At 41.3% G+C, this 23143-nt stretch overlaps 2 protein-coding genes and 1 pseudogene across 2 annotated transcripts; all 3 read left to right on the top strand.

Annotated features, from left to right (window-relative positions):
* Positions 1-555: 555 nt before the first annotated feature.
* LOC101549720 (interferon-induced protein with tetratricopeptide repeats 2-like) lies at positions 556-8675 on the top strand. Its single transcript, XM_004607617.2, has 2 exons — positions 556-684; positions 6529-8675. The coding sequence occupies exons 1-2, from the start codon at positions 680-682 to the stop codon at positions 7925-7927; spliced, it is 1404 nt and encodes a 467-aa protein (XP_004607674.2). The 5' UTR covers positions 556-679; the 3' UTR covers positions 7928-8675.
* A 5224-nt stretch (positions 8676-13899) lies between these two features.
* Positions 13900-15198, top strand: LOC101549456 (interferon-induced protein with tetratricopeptide repeats 2-like). Its single transcript, XM_012932520.2, has one exon. The coding sequence runs from the start codon at positions 14044-14046 to the stop codon at positions 15196-15198; it is 1155 nt and encodes a 384-aa protein (XP_012787974.2). The 5' UTR covers positions 13900-14043.
* Positions 15199-17839: 2641 nt separating this feature from the next.
* LOC129399306 (voltage-dependent anion-selective channel protein 1-like) lies at positions 17840-21125 on the top strand (annotated as a pseudogene).
* The last annotated feature ends 2018 nt before the right edge of the window (positions 21126-23143 follow it).

Here is a 23143-nt window from a genome sequence, read left to right as displayed (position 1 = left end):
CACACACACACACACACACACACACACACACACACACACACACTTCTGCAGCACCTTATGTTACTAAGTCCTGAGCTTTGGGGAATTTGGGTGCTTGTCTTTCTCCATCTGACTAATATTATATTAAATGTAACACTCTTCGGTCCATCCATGGCATTGCAAGTGGCAAGGTTACATATTTCTTATAACTGAGCAAGTTTGTACTGTGTATACTTACCACAGCTTCTTTACTTTCTGTATGTTAGCCAGGGGTGAGATACAGTTGCAAAGACTAGAGATTCAGCAGTGACTGAACAGAAGAGTGTGTGCCTTGGGGAGTTTATGGAACTGCTCTGCAGAGTCTGCTGGTCCCCGTGGTGGTAAGGTAAAGTAGAGAGAACGGCCAGACACAACAGTATGAGACAAAGGTTCTCTGAGTTGGGATCCTTTGACATCAAGAAATTCTCTGAGAGAAAATTCTGACTCACTCCTTACTCAAGATTCATTTCCTCAAGAACTCGGTTGGTTTCACTTTCCAGTTTCAGTTTCTGTTTCCCACAACACAAAGACAGCACTCACAGTAGCCCATTGACGCTCTCATACTCTGGTCTTTTAAACACTTGTCTGAGGCTGAGAAGGAAGGTTTCTAAAGACCACAGGAGCCTGAACTACTGCCTCTCAAATCACAAGCACGGCAACCATGAGGTAAAGATTCTTCCTTTTTCTCTGCCTTTATTAAAAATGTCCAGTCAGTCTTGTTGAGAATACTGTGAATGAAGGCAGGTTTCTGATTTTTTTTTTTTGCTTTTAATCTTTATAGCCTTAGCCTGTACGTTTTACTGATTATCAATGATAGGCGTTGCCTCTGTTATCTTTGCTTCACAAGTCCAACTTCCAAAGAGTATCTCTCACAGGGAAGCTGAGTGCTGAGAACCGAGAGAGGAGTGAGTCAGGAAGGCAGAGGGGAGAGAGATGTGTTTAATCAGTAGGTGCTCCACTGAAAGATGGTTATGAGGGAAGTGTGCCTGAATGCTGTCCTCTTTTATTTCTTATTTGAAAGGATTAAACAAGAGGTTTTTAATAAGATTTAATAATAATCTCTTAATAAGATTCTTATGCAATGAAAGATCTCTTTTAGTCAGTATTGTTAAATGTGTACTCAGGATAGCAACCCTACTTTATACTAGAATGGATTTCACTTTTATTTTTTTGGGGGGGAAAGGGGCAGGATAGAGAGTGCCAGTTCAGTAATATTTAAGGGTTGCTCCCTGCATAGTGCTCAATGAGCCATGTGGCACTGGAGATAGAACTCGGGATTTCTGGTATGCTAAGAATGTTCTCCAGCCCTTTGAGCTATCTTCCCAGACTTGGATTTTACTTCCAGTGTAATTATTCATCTCAGATTTGCATTAGGGCTGGGAAAATAACAAATATTATTTTACCTCCAAATTTTACTGTTTGACTATAGTTGTTCTAATAGGCACGTGAACTGGATATGGAGTGGAGAAAGTAGTTTCCCTAAAATTCTCTCAACCCACTCCCCCCTCCACAGAAATAAGATTGCCCTGGGAAGGAAATATTAGCTCACCGGGTCCTAAGGGACCTTTATATTTCCTCCAGTTTGAGGATAGAGGAGGAGGTATCATATTTAGGTTTGGTTCGGAGCTTGAGAATCCAGGGGTACTTGCCCCTGTACATACTTACATACTAGACTACACATTGCCCATAAGTAAATTTCCTTGTCTTTCTTCCTGGAACAATATCTTTCAGGTAAGTCTACATGACAACCTGATTGCTTTTATGAAAAGAATTTGAGATATTTGCAAATGCCTGTTTCTCTACTCACACTATCTACAGGCTGTGTTCTTATTTCTCAGAATTCAGCAGGGTCCCATAGGGTCTTCCTCCAAGAACACAGACCCACCAGTCCCTGTTACCTGATTCTTTGGCCCTGTGTCCAGACACTGCCTGTCAGCTACAAGACAATAACTCTCAAACTCTCCTGTATACAAACGCCTTAGAGAGCTGCTAGAGAGACTCCTGGGCTCCACCCTCATGACAAGCCTGAGTTGGGGTCCAAGAAGGTGCTTCCCTAGAAGGCTCTCTAGTGCAGACACTGCCCCCACGAGAACAGCATTCCCTGAGGACCAGATGCAGAGAAAACACTTGTAGAAACAGTTGGAACTTGTGGAAGCACCAGGAATATAAATCTCATAAACTGAGTCGGGGAAGTGAATATCTGAGATCAGCTTCTGGTTTTCCATATTGTATAATCTCCGTGCAGGTAGGGAAGCTCCAACGGCTCTCCCCCTTGCTGCCTGGGTTGGGGTGGTCTCGGGCCACTTGCCCAACCAGGGAGGCCCATGCCATGGGGCAGATGGAGAAGGAAATGAGGGCCAAGCCCGTTTTGTGGTCAGTTGCAGTTTATTCCATTCTCCCCAATGCCTGTTCCAGTCTCTCTGAGACCCCCCATTCTAGTCTCACACTGCCCCTCATTCCCATCTCCTCCTGTCTGTCTTGATCATCTCTCCATGCTCCATCTTGCTGCCCTCCTCTTTCCTCTCCTCCAACTCTCTGGTCTCTCCACACCCAGCACTCAGGGAAAATGCTACACCCAGCCAGGTAGCAAAATCTATATAAGAAAGCCCTTCCTTAATGGACCAAACATGGTGACCTCTCAGTGTTTTTGTTGCAAGCCATAATGCCCCAAAGTAGAGAGAGAGCATGGGGAATATTGTCTACCATGGAGGCAGGGGGAGGGGGGAGGGGGGTATACCTGGGATATTGGTGGTGGGGAATATGCACTGATAGAGGGATGGGTATTTGACCATTGTGTGGTTGTAACTCAAACATGAAATCTTGTAACTATCTCACAGTGATTCAATAATTTTTTTTAAAAAAAAACCCTTCCTGACTGCTCATCAGGCTCAAGGACAGAAACACACCTAGGGGTGTTCTTCTCCTTAGTCCAATAATTTAATTAACATCTTAATTAACTTCTTAGTTCTACTTCTTAATACTAGTTATTTTTGCATGAACATAGTAAGAGATACATTGAGTCTTGTAGGGTGGCTCTCCTGGAAACATCTTGCCACAGACTCATACTACAGTGCTCAGGCCAGATTAATCTTTTCCAACCCTAGCAGGATCTGAATCTAGTTACTACTTTTTTGGGTCATGACAGAATTTGTCCATGGAGGAATTTGTCCATGGAGGAGGAAATGAGGGCCATGCTCTTAACTTACAGTTAAGCATGATGGCACATTGGCCAGGCCCATTTCAATGCCAGGGTAGCACATAGCTCACCACTTGCCCTGGGTCCATCCAGTCCCTCGTGGGGATCCTGCTTTTGGAGTGCTAGGAAAGGCAACTGAGGCTTACGTTGAGAGAACAAATGCCCAGGAGGAAAATATCATTGAGAGCCAATTAACACCCAAGTTACGAAATCATAGCATGAACTGTCTTCTTGTGCCCATACAAAAAGGACATTGCTCTGAATTAACTATGAAAAGGACTTAAGGAGAAGAGAAAAACAATATTTACAAGTCAACAGAGCACAAAGAAAGATGTTAGAAATAAACACAGAGGAATGGGAGCACTATGATGGGAGTAACCCAGTAAACCTAAGCTCCCTGCAGCAAGGCAGAAAGGACAAACCAATGTTATCCAACACATATCACACACAGGACCTGGATACTTTGGAATGACTGTTCAGAGGGAATTTCTGTACACACAAAACGTGTACACATGAAAAGTCCCTATCGTGCCAACCCACAATTGGCTCTGTCTATGCCTTATATGTGGAGAAAATCTCAACTGTATTCACTCTTTCCAATTCTCTTACAAAATGATAAAGGAGCTGAAGACTTCATATACTACAGTTCTTTGCCATAACCTTGAAAAGGAAGATACCTTCTAGGTTCCCAGCACAGTAAAAGCAGGAGGGAGTCAGACTATCTGGCTTTTCATTTAATTTTGCCAGGAGATTTGGGGGTTCAGGGAACTAGGGCACACCCAGCAGTGTTCGGGCTACTCCTGTGAGCCCAAGCATTAGCTCATGAAGGCATGTACCTTAACTCTTGCACTGTGTCTCCAGCCCGTTGCCTGGGGCTTTGAAGGGACCAAAGATCCTTCCTTGAATAGAATTCCTTTGAAGGGACCAAAGGTCCTTCCTTGAATAGAATTCCTACGCATTTCCTTCCTAATTTTTGTTTATTCTACTTGAGGTAGTTAAGTCTTATCTTAAGAAATAAATGTTTAAAGTTACAGAGATGAACAGGAATGACTGAAAGTTCCAGGTGTGGATCACAAGACCCTCACACTGAGGGGGTTTGATTCCAGGATGGGAATTGGAGGGTGGGAACTTTGGGGGATCATGACTCTGTTGTCTCCATGTGCATCTGGGTCTCTCCCTGCAACATGTAACAGATGAGAACCTCAGGCCCTCAGTGAGCACAGTGCTCACCCTGGTCCATTTCAACGCTCTTGAGCTCCTTCATATCCTCCCAGTTTCATATCAATGTGCCTTTAAATTTGAGTAGGCATGAAAAGTGAAAGATGGGCAGAAAGTGAAAGTAGGCAGAAAGAAAACAGGAGAATGATTTTTTTTTTTCATTTGGGCACATAAATCTAAATAAATCCTTGACACACTACATGGTTTTCCAGGTCGTTACTGACTGTGTCAAAATCCATACTATTTAAATTATTTGCTCCTGGCAAGTAGGCTGGTTAACATATACCAGGAAAAGATACTATAAGTGAGATAAGGCAACATTTTAGGAATTCCACTATATAAGTAATAGAAAAAATAAAAACAACTTTGAGTAATAAATGCTTTTAACCTCTTCATCTCTGAAGTTATTCCAAATAGAATTATGGAGTCATGGATGTCACTCAGCAGGTGTGAGGTCCTGGGTTTCATCTTAGGCACCACAACAAATTCAATAAATAAATAATAGAATTTTATTTATTTCTTTACGGTTCTGTTTTCTTGGATGACTTTTACTTCCTTGCTTATTACTTATTCTGAGAATCAAAAGGGAAAGAAATTGAAATATTCCCAAAAGAGTTAAGAGGACAGGCTCAAGGAAAGAGTTTTTCCTTTAAAAAAAAGGTGCTAATGGGGGCTGGAGCGATAGCACAGCGGGTAGGGCGTTTGCCTTGCACGCGGCCGACCCGGGTTCGAATCCCAGCATCCCATATGGTCCCCTGAGCATGGCCAGGGGTGATTCCTGAGTACAGAGCCAGGAGTAACCCCTGTGCATCGCCAGGTGTGACCCAAAAGCCAAAAAAAAAAAAAAAAAAAAAAGGTGCTAATGGCCTTTGAAGTCCGTTATGAAAGCAAACCCTGGAGGGGGTGGGGAGAAAAAGTTCTCAAAGAAAATTCAAACATGCAAAATTATTAATAATCAAGTCAGTGTAAGAACAGCTGATAGTGCAATGGGCAGGGTGTTTGTTATGCCTGGGGTCTACCTGAGTTCCATTCCTGGCACCCCTCATGAGCCCCCAAGACCAACCAAGAGTCATCCCTGAGCACAGACACAAGGAACAAGCCCTGAGAACCACCAGGCCTGGCCACAAAACAAAATAAAAAGTAGAAATTATAAGCCGGGGATGTAACTTGGTGGTAGAGCACCAGCATTGCGTGTGTAAGGCCCTGGGTTTTATCCTCTGTACCACACGTGCAAAATCTCCAGTCTGAAATGTAAAGGGATTGACTAGCTGTGGGTAGGGGATGAGGTTAGGGATAGTAAAGTGATTTTATTTTATTGAAATTAAACCTTCAAGACATTGCTTACGTATGAATAAAGGTATAATAAAAAAGAATAAAAACATGAAGAGGTAGAAAAATACAAAAGCAGTGGGAGATGATTAAACATCCATAATGATTGAAAATGGTTAATTGGTTTAATGGTTAAATGGGGGGGTGAGGAAAATGAGACTATAGAATATCAAAATCAAACTAAAACATATTTGAGGGGGGAAATAGTTTCGTTAAAGAGCAAATAAAAAGATACAGGACTAGCTCTAATTAAACAGAAAATGAAAAGTAAAAAACATAGAACAGCAAGTTGAGAAGAGCAAAGGAATGAAAACCATAGAAGTTGAATTTCAGACAGAATTTTAAAGAGACCATAGGGGAGATAAGAAGATTAAACTTAGGATGAGATTGTTAAAAGTACAAAAAATTGTGAAGCCAAAAATTTCAGGATATGAAAGTTAATTTTAGGTAAGAATGAGAATTAGGAACAAAAACTTCTTTTAAAACTGCCTCAACCTCCACTGAAATCAGTTACCACAGGTTTATCAGCGCCCACAGATGTCCTCCCAAGTGGGAAGCAGGAGCCAAGGATACTATTCAGGGGAACCTACCTCGTCTTACTCCCCAGAGCAATGAGAGAGAAAAGAAATAGGAAGTTTTTTCTGGTTTGGACTGGGGTTTGGATCTTTTGGGGAGAGTAGACTCTTCCTTGCCCCACCCACCCCATTTTCTCGCCACACCAATATGTACTTGGTTTCAATTTCTCCATTTTTCTACTTTCCCCACAGTGAGACCAGGAAGCACTCCTTGGAAAACAGCCTCCGGCAACTAAAATGCCATTTCACCTGGAACTTGGTGGAGGAAGAAGATTCCTGGGATGATTTTGAATACAGAGTGTGTAATGAGAAAATGGTCCAGAACAGTATATTCAAAACCACAGCATACAACATGTTGGCCTATATAAAACACCACAGAGGTCAAAATGAGGCTGCTCTGGAATGCTTACAGCAAGCTGAAGAGTCAGTCCAGCAAGAGCATGCTGACCAAGCAGAAATCAGAAGTCTAGTGACCTGGGGAAACTATGCCTGGGTCTACTTTCACCTGGGCAGACTCCCAGAAGCGCAGGCTTATGTTGACAAGGTGAAACAGGTGTGTGAAAAGTTTTCTAGCCCCTATAGAATTGAGAGTCCTGAGCTGGATAGTGAGGAAGGGTGGACTCGGCTAAAGTGTGGTGAAAATAAAAATTCATGGGCCATGGTGTGTTTTCAAAAGGCCCTTGAAAAGAAGCCAAATAACCCAGAATTCACCTGTGGACTTGCAATTGCAACTTACCGCCTGGAAGACAGTCCTCCTTCTGAAAATTCCATTGACTCTCTGACACAAGCTGTTCAATTGAATCCTGACAACCAGTATATTAAAATACTTCTGGCTCTGAAACTTCAGGATATGAATAAAGAAGGTGAAGGAAAGAGGTTCGTTGAAGAAGGCTTAAGGAATGGCCCATGTGCCCCAGATGTGCTTAAGCATGCAGCCAAATTTTATCGAAATATGTGGGACATGGATAAAGCTATAGATCTTCTTGAAAGGGCTTTAGAAGACACACCAAGCAATACCCAACTGCATTACGATGTTGGGCTCTGCTATAGATCAAAAGTCCTTCAAATAGTTATGGGAGACAGTAAGATGTATCGGGGAAGTGAGAAGTTCAAGTACCTATTAAGACAAGCTATAAGTCATTTGAAAAAAGCTCATGGAAGAAGTAAAAATCTTTCCTGGGTCAATATCTACCTTGCTAACCTCCATGCAATAGCAGGTGAAAATGAAGAAGCTGATCATTATTATCAACAAGAATTCAGCAAAGAGCTTACTCCTTTAGCCAAACAAAAGCTCCATATACAATACGGCAGCTTTCTGTTCCATCAAATGAGGAGTGAAGATAGGGCCATCCACCAGTACATGGAAGGAGTAAAAATAAACCATGAATCAAAGGAAAAAGAAAAGATGAAAAGCAAACTGCATAAAATTGCCCAATATCGGTGTAAGGAAAATAGAATGGATTCTCAGACTTTGGAACTTTTGGAATTCCTTCAGCACTATAATGGACAAAAGCAGTTACCAATAACCTGCTCTGAGAATGTTATGAACTCTGAAAACCTTGGTCCTTTAGCATCTTTATCTGAGAGATGAGGAACTGGAATGTGATGTCTCCAGATCAGTTGGAAGTAAGCTTAAACTCTTCCAGTCAGTAACTTTCAAGCATTTGAGTGACTTGGCAAAGTGATGAATGAAAACCCCAGATAAAGTACTGGATTGGGGTTATGGAGAAACTCTAATGGGCCAAGTATTAGCTTGACTTTTGCTTGGAGAGTGCTAAAAGACCCATTTTTTTGCAACTACATATTAATAAATCTTATAATGCTATTTGCAGGATAATGAATATAGATAACAATATCATTATAGCATCCAGTTGTTAAGAAGACTAGATCTTAATTACTTCCACCTGAACAAAAAATCTAGTTACATGCCCTTGTAGAGAGAGATGTAATCACCACAGTGGCAACTGTATCACAATATAGAAATGTATAAAATCAACATATAATATATTCTGAAAATGTATAATCTATTCAAACTTATTTTAATGTATTTAATTATATTGCGTTCGGTGTGAACCCAACAGTGTTCAGATAAAAATTTGCTTACTTGCTCAGGGATCACTCCTAACACTGCTTAGGGAACCATATGTGGTGTAGGGGATTGAATCCAGTTCTACCACATGTAAGTAAAACACCTTACCTGCTATACTATCCTCTCTCTGGTTCAAACACAGTTTGTTTATGTGAATTTAAATATTATATAAAATTCAATGTTTTTACTTAAAACCACTGTAACAAAGTTTTCATGTATTTTAATTAAAACTAACACTGTGTACACCTGTGATCATCAGTATGCATGCACAGATTCTTGAAAAATGGCATAGATTTGCAAGCACCATGTAAGCCCTTTCACCAGCCATGGTTCAGAAACTCAGAAATAAATCTCAAAAGGGATCTACAAGCAGAATTTCTCCCACATCCCTCAAAAGGCTGAGTCGACCCAGAAAAACCAGGAAGAGGGTGATGAGTGAGTCCCCCCGGACACACCCAAACAGAGCACCAGCAGCTGAAAACCTCCACATTCCACAATTGCCACTGTACTCCCAGCTAGACTCCACTGCTCCGATGAGCCTCATCCAGAAATGTCGCCACGTGACATCTCAAACTCTATAACACTGAAAAACCAGGAGAGCACAGCAGATTAGATGGAATGGAATATAGAAGGCAACCAATCTTAATTAACAAAACATAGGTGTGGGGGGAGGGGCAGAGGATAGGTAAGATAGAGAAGGGACCAGGATGACAATTATAGCTGGAAATGATTCTTTCTAGATAAAAACAGTATTAAAAGTAGGTGAAGGGATATACCATATAACCTTTCAGTATCTGTTCTGAAAACAACAGACCCCAAAAAGAGAGAAAGAGACAGAAACAGAGAGAGACAGAGACAGACAGACAGACAGAGAGAATGAGTGAGAGACAGAGACAGAGACAGAGACAGACAGAGAAGGAAATGCCTGCAATAGAGGCAGACTGGGAGTGAGGGAGAGCTGATGGGAGGGAAATTAGGGACACTGGTGCTAGGAAATGTCCACTGGTGGAGGGATGGGCATTGAAACACTGTAGGAATGAGACCAAATTATAAGCAGTTTTGTAAAGATCTATCTCACAGTGATTCAATAATAAAAACTTTAAAAAATAAATAAAGGAATTAGGCAACCAAGCTGAGTTTTAAAAAGTAGGATTTATGTCTCTAAGCCAAGTGAACATAGATATTTAGACAGGAGAAAGTAAGACCATGGTTTACCCAGGCAATAAAGGGTAAGTTCACATAAGGGCATGGTGCCAGCAGGCTCTTATACCTTCCCAACCAGGCTCTTTTCTAATAGTGAGTAGTGCTTCCGGCTGATGCCTAATTCGACGGAGTAAGCTGGGAGAGTCACAGAAACCATAAAACACTTAAAATTCACTCTTGAGCTTTGCACTCTGTGGCGGGAGGAGAGAGGAACAGAGGTTGGACTCCAAAGGACTTTTCCCTTGGCTTCTCCCCTAGATAAAGCAGTCTGGCAGGCTAGAGACAAAAGAGCAGAGCTCATGGGCCTAACAGGGCTCTTGCTACAAAGAAAGGTGATGGTCGGAGGAATGACAATGTATCTTAAGAGTCATAATAAATAACATAGTAAAACAAGGGCCAGAAGATAGGACAGCAGTTGGGATATATGCCTAACATCCCCATCACCTGATGGGACTCTTGAGAATGTCCAGATATAGTTCTCAAGGCCCAAGACACTCAGTGTGACCAGGATATCCCCAGCTCCACTTGGCTGATCAACACTATATCCTTGGGCCCTTGCATTGAAAAAGTAAGGTTTATTTCTCTAAGCCACATGTGTTTGGCTGATAATGGCTAGGCAGGTTCCTGTGCCCACAAGCACCTCTTGGGAACCCCCATTAAATAATTATATAATAATAAATAATAATAACAACAGAAAAAAGGTAACATTAATCTGTCCACTTCAAGATAATAAGTGTATTTGATTCTTCCCTCCTATTTTCAATTCTGAGTTTAATTTTAAATGTGAAAATCTTCATGACAAAGTTTCCTAGCCAGATTTTCCTCCAGGACCCTCATTAGTCATTGGAAATCTGCATATCCTCTGTGTGAAACAGCCATATCAAACTATGGTAGTGGAAAAAGAAGGAAAGAGAAGAAAGAGAGAAGGAAGAGGAGAAAAAGAGAGACACACAAACAAAGGATAATTGTATGTTTCTTAGAGCAAATAACAACACACTTTGTTGAGTTAACCTTCAATAATAGAGAGTTTGAAGAAATCTGTTTCTTTGGGAGTAAGAATTCAGCATACACAGATTTAGGTAGAAAATTAAAATATGCCCCAGGGGAGAACCCAGAGTGGTGATTCTTTCAGGGGGGGAAGAAACATGGGTGCTAGAGGAAAAGGTAATGGATGAGAACAGATAGAATTAACTACAGCATGAAAGTGATCGGGGGAGGGGTGACAAAGTATAAGTAGATAAAGGTCTTTTCCTCAGTTCTTGATATAGGATGCACTCCTAATTGACTACTCGAAATATTGAAGATTTTGGTTTTTTCCTTCCCTTTTTTAGTTTTTATTTTAATCACTGTGATTTACTATACTAATGATGGGTTTCCTTCATATAACGTTCCAACCCCAGACGCTCCACCAGAATGTCTGTCTGCTTCCTTCTAACACTGTCTTAGGGACCCTGAAAACCCCCCACTCCCATTCCTGTCTCCTTGCCATGGTAAAATCAGTTCCTTTTTGGGCATAGAATCAGACATAGTTTAAGAGGGTTCAGAAAAGAACTTAGTCTACAATGGGTTTCTCCAGACTGTTTTAATTTTTGTGTTTAGGGCCACACTTGGCAATGCTTTGAGGTTCCTCCTGATTCTGTATTCACAAATGATTCATCCCAGGCTCAGGGAACCAGAGAGAATGCCAGCAACTGAAACCCAGTCTGCCACTGTACTATCACTTCATCCCTCTCTGGACTATTTTAACATGACGCCAATTGTTTTTCTTTCCACATTAAAGAAAATGAATTTTTCTTTAATGTGGAAATGTTGTTTTTCTTTTCTTTAATGTTGTTGTTCTTGAATACAACAACACCTGAACTCCAAGTATTGAATGAGTCTCCCTGTTGTCGGAAAAATGACATGACTATTTTGTTACACAGGACCCTATGACTGCTAAAGGAATGAAGGAATCCTTTGACCTGTCTGACCAATCAGCTTTAAGATTTTTATGAATATTTATACCATTATTGAGAGTTTTTGAAAACTGAAGAGAAAATCTGTCAGGATAAAATCACCCTTTTGAAATTCAAAGCACAAACACCAGAATCTATCAGCTAGCTAGAAAGTCACTAAACAACACTACTTGTTGTACTATGTCCTATTCTACCCCTAGGAAAAATAAATGATCCTGTCAGACCTCGAAGATCTAAATGCTGGTGGTTTTCTTCAGGACTTAGCTTCCTGTATTTAGTGTGGGGCAAAATAGAATTTAAATCACTAAACAAGGAGTCCAAACCCATTCAAATGGGTAACCATGGCAAGGGCAATGGAACACACAAACTTAGTTCCAAATTTTTGGATGCAAATTGTTTCCCACAAATAAGTTCACTGAAAGTAAACTACTTTTCATAAATTTTATTTGAACAAGATCTCCTATGGGCTTTATGAAACATACGGTTTACAGAAGTCCATCTTGGGTTTAAGGTCAAAGTCCTAGGCTGCTTTCAGGTGGCAACAATCATTTCAGAATGTTTATCACAATATTCTTGGGATGAATCATCATAGATATCAGCCTATTTCTTTTCTTCCTCTTTATTTTCAAGTTTTTATTTCTATTCCCACTTCCCTTTCATAAATCAACTAACTAACAACTCAGCAGCAGATTAGAAGCAACACCAGATTCCCCTTGCCACACCCATACCTTCCATTCCCCTTATATTGCCCCTTGGCCAGTAGATTCAAGCAGACTAGCAAGATTTCCGAAGAAGAAATCAGCCTGAAGCTAGTCTTCCAGAACAAGAGAAGCAATCCCCATCATGAGGTCAGTGAGACAGGAAGGTTCAGTAATCCTGATTTGGGAACACATTGTAAACAGCTCCTGGGGTGCAGTGAGATGTGTTGTCCTAGAGATGAAACATTTCTTTCTGAGTTTGGGCATTTTGTTTCTGTGGCTGTTTGTGGTGTGCAGATTCAGGTTTCTAGATTCTTTATAGAGCGGAGCTGGGCACCAGGATCTGAGATGGGGGAGGCTTCACAGGAGTAGCCCGTGGGTGCTGATATACACCCACGAGTAGACTTCATGGTCTTTTCTGTGTGGTTTTATTTAAACAGACAAGGAAGATGCTTTTTAAAAATTTATAATTCTTAAAGGAAACATTTAATAGCATGTATTATCAAAGATGGGATTGGTGCTATAAATTTAATTCACGTTGAGGGGATTATCTTCACCGTGCAATGTTTGATCACTTCAAATTGAAGAACAGCATGTTTACATGGATAATTACTAGTTCTTATGTGAAAAATAAGCCTAAGTTCAGAATTTATTTTGATTGCTGTGGTAAGCTTCAGGTAAAAGAGACCTGAGTAAAAATAACGCATTACCTTGTGAACACCGCTAAAGACATGTTGAGGGACTGACATGGGTAGAGTGGGTCCTCGAAATTCTCCAGGCCTTAGGAAAGTAAGATCATGACTCAAGTATTTTGCAGGTTCATAACTGGGGAGAGCTTAAGGGAAGGAATCCATCTGCTCTTCTCCCTGGCCTTAGGTTCATTCCCTTGTCTCTGAAATGGACACAAAGCACTGAGGGGTGGTGGGTGGGGGCAGGGGAATCAGTTCTCAAGGGACATTTCCAGTGATACTAGGCTTATTAGCTAGAAACTTTGATGTTTGATCTGCGGTACTTTGAATATTCCTAGGCTATTCCCAACCCTGGGGGAATAATCTACGGTTGGAGCCTCGAACATTTTCATTGTTATTATTACAGCAGTAATAACGATGGTCTTTCCTACAGCTGTGCACTGTCTCAGGGCTCTCTACTTCACACACTCTGTCTCAGGATCCTGCTAACAATATCCCTCTCTGGCCACATGGACCTTGCAGCTCACTGCATTCTCCCTTTCTCTCTCTCTCTCTCCCCCCTCTCTCTTAGTTGTGCTGCTGCTCTGCTGCTTTGCTCTCTGCTCTCGCTCTCTCTCAGATGTTGGGCCCGTGGCCACCTTCTCTCCCTCTCTGGCACTGGTAGCACTGATCCAACCTATCTCTGCCTTTGATTCTACTCAGCCCCTCAACAAATACCTGATAGCTGCTTTCCTTGCTCTCTTTAGTCTATGGATGAATTCTCTTCCCTTTGGAAAACCCTATCATTTGCCCAGAACAAAGGCTTGACTAGATATCTGGGCATCCCATGGCCACGCAGAGTTGACACTAACTTAACCTGGAATTTCATCATATGTTGCAAGCTTGGCAAACACGTATCACAGTGACCATGTTTATTTTCTTCCAGTGAGGCCAACGATTCTCTGGAACAAATTCTTCCACAGCTGAAATGTCATTTCACATGGAATTTATTTAAGGAGAAAAATATCCCAAAGGATCTGGAAGACAGAGTGTGTGAGCAGATTGAATCTTTAAACCCTGAGTCCAAAGGCACAATGTACAACTTGTTGGCCTATATAAAACACTTAGATGGTCAAGACAAGGCTGCTCTGGAATGCCTAAAGAAAGCTGAAAAGTCAATCCAGCAAGAGCACTGTGCCCAGGCAGAAGTCAGGAACCTGGTGACCTGGGGAAACTATGCCTGGGTCAACTATCACCTGGGCAAACGAGAAGAAGCTCAGGCTTATGTTGACAAGGTGAAACAGGTGTGTGAGAAGTTTTCAAATCCTTTCAGTCTTGAGTGTCCTGAGCTGGACAGTGAGGAAGGGTGGGCACGGCTGAAGTGTGGCAACAACAAACTTAAAAGGGCCATAGTGTGCTTTGAGAAGGCTCTGGAAAAACACCCACACAACCCAAAATTTGCCAGTGGACTGGCCATTTCGAGGCACTGTGACAGTGACTGTCCAGCACCTGTGAATGTCATGAATCTTCTGCGTGAAGCCATTGAACTGAATCCTGATAACAAGTATCTTAAATTGCTCCTGGCTCTGAAACTTCAGAAGAAGAATAAAGCTGAAGGAGAGAAGTTAGTTGAAGAATCTTTGGGGGAAGGCCCATATGAAGCAGGTGTGCTTCAACAAGCAGCCAAGTTTTATCGAACTGGAGGAGACCTGGACAAAGCTATAGAGCTGCTTGAAAGGGCTTCAGAAATGTTGCCAAATAGTACTCGCATACACTTCACTATTGGGACTTACTATAGAGAAAAAGTCCAGAAAAACTTTGGGGGAAGTAATAGAATGTGTCAGGAAAGTGAAAACTTATTACAGTACCAAATACAACAAGGTATAGATCGTTTTAAGAAAGCTGATAACAACAGAAATACCTCAGAGGTCAACCTCAGTCTTGCTTTCCTCCATGCAACAGCTGGTGAGTACAATGAAGCAGAACATTACTACCAACAAGAATTCAGCAAAGACCTTAGTCCTTTACAGAAGCAACTCCTCCATTTATATTATGGCAACTTTCAGTCCTTTCAAATGAAGTGTGAAGAAAAGGCCATCCACCACTATATGGAGGGTGTAAAAATAAACCATGCATCAAAGGAAAAAGAAAAGATGATAGGCAAATTGTACACAATTGCCAAAAAAAGGCGTTATGAAAATCGACAGGATTCTCAGACTTTGGAACTTTTGGAATTCCTTCAGCTATAGAATGGAAAAATGCAGTTACCAATCACCAGCTCTGAGAATGTTATGGACAATGAAAGCCTTGGTCCGTTAGCATCTTTATCTGAGAAATGATGATCTGGAATGTAGGACAATTGGAAGGAAGTTTAAACTCTTCCAGTCAGTAACATTCAAGTAATTGAGTAATTTGGCAAAGAGATGAAGGAAAGACGCAGATAAAGTACTTGATTTGATAATGTAGGCACTCTAATGGGCCAAGTATTAGCTTAGCTTTTGCTTGGGAGTGCCAGAAGACACATTTATTTGACAACTACTCATTAATAAATCTTAAAATACTATATACAGAATAAGGAATATAGATAACAATATCACTATAGCATCAACTTCCTAAGAAGACTATATCTTAATTACTCCCACCTGAACAAAATATCTAAATACATGGCCTTGCAGAGCTGTTATCCCCACATTGGTAACTGTATCACAATATAAGAATATATAAAATCATCATTTAGGATATTCTTAAACTGTATAGTCTATGCAAAATTTATCTTAATGTATTTAAGTATAGAATAACTTTTTGTTATTGCTCTCAGTGTAACACAGCAGTTTTCACGTAAGAGTTTGCTTACTCCTTGCTCTTTGCTCAGGGATCACTCCTGACAGTGCTTAGGGAACCATATGAAGTTTAGGGGATCGAATCTAGGTCTGCCAGATGTAAGTAAAGTACCTTACCTGCTGAACTATCTTCTCTCTGGCCCAAACACAGATTGTTAATGTGAATTTAAATATTATATAAAATTCAATGTTTGAATCTATGAACAAAGGCCGAAAAGTTCTACAGTGCTACTTAGAACTACTGTAACAAAGTTTTCATGTTTTTTAATTAAAACTAACGCTGTGTAAAGATTGTACTCATCTGTGGAATATAAAATATCAGGGTAAAAGAGTAATCCCCAAGAATAGTAGTATACAATACCAGGAGGTTAACTCCATAGCTTGGAACTTGGCCTAACATGCTGGGGGAAAGTCATACCAAATGGAGAAGAGAACACCAAGTAAATTGTGAGTGGAGATCCCACATGGTAAGGGAAATGCGCGCTGAAAGTAGACTAGTGTCCGAAACTGTAGGCCACTCAATACCCCTATTGCAGACCACAACACCCAAAAGGAGAGAGAGAGAACAAATTGAAATTCCCTGCCACAGAGGCGGGGTGGGATAGGGGGGATGGGATTGGTGGGTGGGAGGGATACTGGGTTCATTGGTCATGGAGAATGGACACTGGTGGAGGGATGGGCTCCCAAACACTGCATGAGGGAAAATCAAGCACGAAATGTTTGAATCTGTAACTGTACCCTCACTGTGACTCACTAATTAAAAAATTAAAAAATTTTAAATTTTTTTAAAAAAACTAATACTGTGTGCACTAGTGTGCACTAGTATGCATGCACAGATTCTTGGAAAATGGCATAGATTTACAAGCTCCATGAAAGCCCTTTCACCTGCCATCATCCAGAGACTCAGAAATAAATCTCAAAAGGGATCTACAAGTGGCAGAATTTCTCCCACATCCCTCACAAGGCTGAGTCGACCCAGGGAAACCAGGAAGGGGGGCAATGAGTGAGTCCCCCGAACCCATCCAAATAGAGCACCAGCAGCTGAAAACCTCCACATTCCACAACTGCCACTGTGCTCCCAGCTAGACTCTGCTTTGGTTTGGTGGTATAGTAGTGAGCATAGCTGCCTTCCAGCCAGATTCCGCTGCTCTGATGAGCCTCATCCAGAAATGTCAGCACCTGACATCTCAAACTCTATAACACTGAAAAACCAGAAGAGCACAGCAGATTAGATCGGATGCAATATAGAAGGCACCCAATCTTAATTAACAAAACTTAAACACAGAAGTCTTAATGTATAAGAACATCTTTGTAATCTTTTAGACAAGGACCCAAGGACTCCATGTTGAGATACTTACTTTTAAGGAACATTTTTTGGATCATCCTTTTAGCAAATTATGTATAGCAAGCAATGTAAAAATAATTATTGAGGACCTGCCAAGAGGACAGATCAAGAAGTGGTTCGAAATTCGAAATAATGGTGATGGGAAGTTGCAGTGGTCATAGACTAGTGCTGGAATATTGAATGTCTGTAACTAAACTAATGACTTAATAAAATTACTTTTTTTTATAAAAGGCATCGGTTTTATTTCAAAAAAGCGATGTGATAGTACATAAAGGGGTGTTGAGGCACTTCTCAAATTTTGTTGTACTTTTAATCTTTCACCTATTGATAAATGAAACACTAGCCTGGATATCAATTGACTCTATATAACTACATAATCAGTGGTTTTACAATGAAAACTACTGAATATGCCAATCTTTTTTTCTATAGCCTTAAGTATCAGGCATTCAACTTACACCTGTCACCTTCCTCATGCACCCTTGGGTACAAAAACACCAAACCCCACACTGCCCATTCACCACTGACATTGGATGGGCATTTGCACTTCTCTCTGTTCAACTCCTTACAACTCGTGCATCCATCTAAATTCTCTCTTCTGACCTCCATCAGAGTAAAGCGACTTGTCACTGATTCCTTTTCCTCATCCTGGAGGTGATCTACGTGCAGACTGAAGAGTTAAATAAGGAATAAAATTGACAAGAAGTCATGAATCTTCTGGGTCAGTTGGCCTTGCTTTCTCCAATGCCAAATACCAGTTACAAAGGTAAACCCATTTCAGTGGACTGAAAGGACAAGTAGATGTCACAAGGGAAGGCTTACTTCACTTTTAATGAATAATTGATCATTAGATCTGTTACACACAGGAGAAATCTCTGAGAGTTATGAGTAGAAAGTTAGACTGAAAGGTACAGAGACCTGAGACCTGAGTAAAGAACATTAATAACTTCAGTACACTAAAGTAAGTACCACACATGTATGTAAACATAGCCTCTGTGACTGTCATTAAAACCTTTCAAATACAGAATTCTGAAAGTAAAAGGGAGGGAAAGGTAGGAAAAACATTTATGGAACTACTGGGTAAGGTCTAAAAAAGCTAAAAAAAATCCATCACTTTGGACTGAACATCTTTGTTTAAAATTTCGTCTGGGCAAGAAATTTTACACATGGAAACACCCTAAAATATCCCAATCCCTCTGGCCTATGCAAAAGACAACAATAACAAGCATGGCCCAGAGTGATGATAGTTTTCTTTTCTGGTCAAGTAAATCCCTGGTCAAGTAATACCCAGCCTGAAAGGGTGTGGTCCCCTCCAAATTCAAAAAAGAAGCAAGGGCCAGAGTGATTAAAATTTGCGGAGCAGGAAGGGGTTGGGCCATACCTATCACAACTCAGGGACTAGCTAGGTATAAAATTCTTGCTTTGGTTGCATTTGAAAGAGTAACAGGGGACAAAGGAATAAATAGGTTACTCGTTTTGCTTTTGAGACACCAGCATCCAGGTGAGTTCAAGACTTGATGAAAGTTTCTAAGTCCTAAAGTCTGTGTCTGCTATATTGAGCACTTTCTGTTGGTAGAAAAAAAATTGCTATGAAGGCCAGGAAGACTGCATGGACTAAAACGTGCTTTGTAGGTAGTTTGGCTTGACAGCACCACATAGTCTCCAAAACATTGCTAAGAGCAGCCCCTGAGCACTAAGTTTGGATTAGCCCCTAGACATTGCCAGATGTAGCCCTAGAAAGAAAAAAATTAAAGAGGGTCTGAGATTGCTGAAAGTCATGTTAATTCGACTATGTTCTATAACTACAGAAATAGGCAAACTTTGTATGAATGTGGTTGGAGAAGGGGGATTGCCTCATTACTGGTAATCGCCAACCCCATAGGATGCTGCCAAAAGGGAAAACGACTAAAATCCTTTATGTAAAATGGCGCACCAGTTTGGAAAGGCAATTAACAGCAGATGATTAGATGTAGCTAACATATGACCCAGCGATACCATTAAGATATTTTAACAATTACATATAATCATATATGATTGTATATTAATAATATATATTCAATCCAATTACATAAGGAGGTTCCTAGATTCAAAATTGCCCAAAAAGGATCTATCAACAAAAGAACAGATGCATATATAAGGCATACCCATAAGGAGGAATGCAATATGACAATGACTTGTATCACTTGTCATCCCCTTGATCTTCGATGTGCTTGAGTGGGTGCCAGTAAGGTCTCCATTCATCCTTATCGCATACTAGTGTAGCCCAATGGTATCGGCTTGCTCCAGGAACACGAAGAGCCTCAAACTGTTCATTTAGGGTTTTGAGAAGAAATCTGACCATCTCGTAAGTGGGCGGCCACATGTCTTTTGACATCCCGTGGTATCCAGTCGGTAACAGCTCTAGTCCAGTGGAGCTGGGGATATCCTGTTTGCACTGAATCTCGTAGGTCTTGAGACCTATACCTGGAGATTCTCAAGAGTACCCTGAGATGTTGGGGGTGTTAGGCATCCACCCTAACTTCTCTCCTATCTTCTGACTCTTGTTTTATTATATTATTTATTAAGACTATTAAGATATGTTGTCCCTTTTTGCCCCCTCCTTGTAGCAAGAGCCCTTTTAGGCCCATGAGCTCTGCTTTTGTCTCTAGACTGCCTAACTGCTTTAGCTAGGGGAGAAGCCAAGGGAAAAGTCCTCTGGAGTCCAACCTCTGTTCCTCTCTCCTCCCGGCACAGAGTGGGAAGCTCAAGAGTGGCTTTTAAGTGTTTTATGGTTTCTGTTCCTCCCCAGCTTACTGCATCGAATCAGGCAGCAGCCTGAAGCACTACTCACTATTAGAACTGAGCCTGGTTGGGAAGGTATCAGAGCCTGCTGGCACCATGCCCTTGTGTGAACTTACCCTTTGTTTCCTGGGTGAACCAAGGTCTTGCTTTCTCCTGTCTGAATATGCATGTCCCCTTGGCTTAGAGATATAAACCCTACGTTTTAAAACTCAGCTTGGTCTCCTAAGTCTTTTATTTATTTATCTATTTAAAGATTTTATTATTGAATCACTCTGAGGTAGATCTTTACAAAACTGGTCATAGCCCGCTGCAGCCCCCGCCGTAGTCGCCTCGGAGCCTGGGCCACCACCTCCGAACAGAAGATGCTGTACCTCCCAAGTACGTCGATCTTGGCAAACCTGCCCGACATGTCTTCACCAAGGGCTATGGGTTTGGTTTAGTAAAGCTCGATTTGGAAACAAAATCTGAGAGCGGATTGGAATTTACAAGCTCAGGGTCCACCAGCACAGTGACCACCAAGGTGACAGGCAGCCTCGAAACCAAGTACCGATGGACCAAGTCTGGACTCACATTCACTGAGAAATGGAACACGGACAACACGCTAGGCAACGAGATCACCGTAGAAGACCAGCGCACACGTGGCCTGAAGCTGATCTTTTAGTCAGCCTTCTCTCCAAACACTGGGGAAGAAGAATGCTAAAATCCAGACAGGTTACAAACGGGAGCACATCAACCTGGGCTGTGACATGGATTACGACATCACTGGGCCTTCCATTGGGGCGCCCTCATGCTGGCCAAGGAGGGCTGGCTGGGGGGCTACCAGATGAACTTTGAGACTTCCAAGTCATGTGTGACCCAGAGCAACTTTGCGGTCGACTATAAGACTGATGAGTTCCAGTTTCACACGAACGTAAATGACGGGACAGAGTTTGGTGGCCCCATATACCAGAAGGTGAACAAGTAGTTGGAGATGGCCGTTAATCTCTCTTGGACCGCAGGCAACAGCAACACTCGCTTCGGCATAGCAGCCAAGTATAAGATCGACCCCGAGGCCTGCTTGTCGGCTAAAGTGAACAATTCAGGTCTGATAGGCTCAGGATACACTCAAACCCTAAAGCCAGGTATCAAACTGACACTGTCAGCTCTGCTGGACAGCAAGAATGTCAACGCGGGTGGTCACAAGCTTGGTCTAGGACTGGAATTTCAAGCATAAATGAATACTGTACAATCATTTAATTTTAAACCATTTTACAGCATAGCTACCTTCAGAATTTAGTGTACCTTTTAAATGTGTCTGTCTGGTATGTAACTATTGCTGAATATCATGTTAGACCTCCAGGTTCAAGATGATTCAGCTTTAAAGTGTTACCCTTTCAGAGGTACAGAAAAATCCAATTCCAAAAAAAAAAGTCCTTTTAGCTGTAGACTTGGGGGCAGGAAGGAGGAATTTGACAGCCCCTCTAGAGATGTCAGGTTCCTTTTTGTTTTAATATAGAAATGGCTGCAAGTGGGAGCTGATCATACATAGACACTGTAAATGCTCATTGACAAAATCAATGAAATTGTGATTTCCTGAGAATTAAACCTTGGTTCCCTGGCCTAATCATGGAGAGACTCAATCTGAAGTTCGATGGTGTGTACAGATTCATCTGAAAGGGACATTTTTACACAGATCTTCGTGACCGGAGTCAACCCCAGCCCATTACCTCCTTTACACCAAAGTAGTTGCAGGGTGTGGTAACTGTTTCTTCTGTGCCATTTTGGGGTGGAGAAGGTGGATGTGATGAAGCCAATAATTCAGGATTTATTTTCTTCTGACATAATGGTTTTTTTCACCCTCAAGCCAGACTATGAAACAGCTTCAGAGAGCTCCAGCTGTCTGCTGGGAAGAGCTCTGTGACCAATCACACAGGCGAATCCCGGGATTTCTATTGAACTCTTGGGTTGTATCTGACTCTTGGGTTGTATCTTCGACACTCAGTTTTGGTTTTGGGTTTTTTTTTTAGCATTTCAATGGATACATTTTAGAGTCTTCCATTTTGTGTGAAATTAGATCCTCCCTTCAAATGCTGTAATGAAAATCACTTAAAAATAAAAATTGAATAATATATTGGAAAAAAAAACTTCATAATTTGGTTTCAGTCAAACAGTGTTCCAACGCCCATGCAAATTGTTTCCCACAAATAAGTTCACTGGAAGTAAACTACTGGAAGTAAACTACTTTTCATAAATTTTATCTTGAACAAGATCTCCTATGGGTTTTATGAAACATACTGTCTACTGAAGTCCCTCCCAGGTTTAAGGTCAAAGTCCTAGGCTGCTTTCATATGGCAGCAATCATTTCAGAATATTTATAACAATGCCTTTGGGATGAATCATCACAAACATCAGTTTAAGTTTTCTTTTCCTCCTCTTCATTTTCAAGTTTCCATTTCTATTCCCACTTCCCTTTAATAAGTCAACTAACTACTCAGAAACAGATAAGAAGCAACACAGGATTCACCTTGCCACACCCACACCTTCCATCTCCTTTATATTGTGCCTTGGGCAGTAGATTCAAGCAGACTAGCAAGATTTCCTAAGAAGAAATCAGCCTGAAGCTAGTCTTCCAGAACAAGAGAAGCAATTGCCATCATGAGGTCAGTGAGACAGGAAGGTTCAGTAATCCTGATTTGGGAACACCTTGTAAACAGCTTCTGGGATGCTGTGGAATGTGTTGTCTTATTGATTGTAGAAGAAACGTTCCTTTATCAGTTTGAGTATTTTGTTTCTGTGGCTGTTTGTGATGTGCAGATTCAGGTTTCTAGATTCTTCACAGAGTGGAGCTGGGCATCATGATTTGGAATGGGGGAAGCTTCACGGGAGTAGCCCGTGGTTGCTGATATAGAGTTACATCTAAAAGTACTTTTTTTTTTTTTGCCTTTTTTTTTTTTTTGGTCACACCCAGCGATGCACAGGAGTTACACTTGGCTCTACACTCAGGAATTACTCCTGGTGGTGCTCTGGGGACCATATGGGATGCTGGGATTCGAACTCGGGTTGGCCGCATGCAAGGCAAACGCCCTACCCGCTGTGCTATCACTCCAGCCCTGAGAGTACTCTGTATGGATTTTTCTGTTGTGGTTTTTTTAAACAGACAAAAAAGATGCTTTTTAAAAATTTAAAATTATTAAAAGAAGCATTTCTTTTTATCATGTATTATCAAAGAGGGGATTGGTGCTTTAAATTTAA

Source organism: Sorex araneus, chromosome 11 (assembly GCF_027595985.1).
Source record: "Sorex araneus isolate mSorAra2 chromosome 11, mSorAra2.pri, whole genome shotgun sequence".
NCBI lineage: Eukaryota > Metazoa > Chordata > Mammalia > Eulipotyphla > Soricidae > Sorex > Sorex araneus.
The sequence above is the reverse complement of the archived record's forward strand: the minus strand, read 5'-3'. Positions and strand labels throughout refer to the sequence as shown.

Coding starts and splice junctions, on each gene's coding strand:
- LOC101549456 (XM_012932520.2), top strand. CDS start 14,044: ATGTACAACTTGTTGGCCTATATAAAACACTTAGATGGTCAAGACAAG.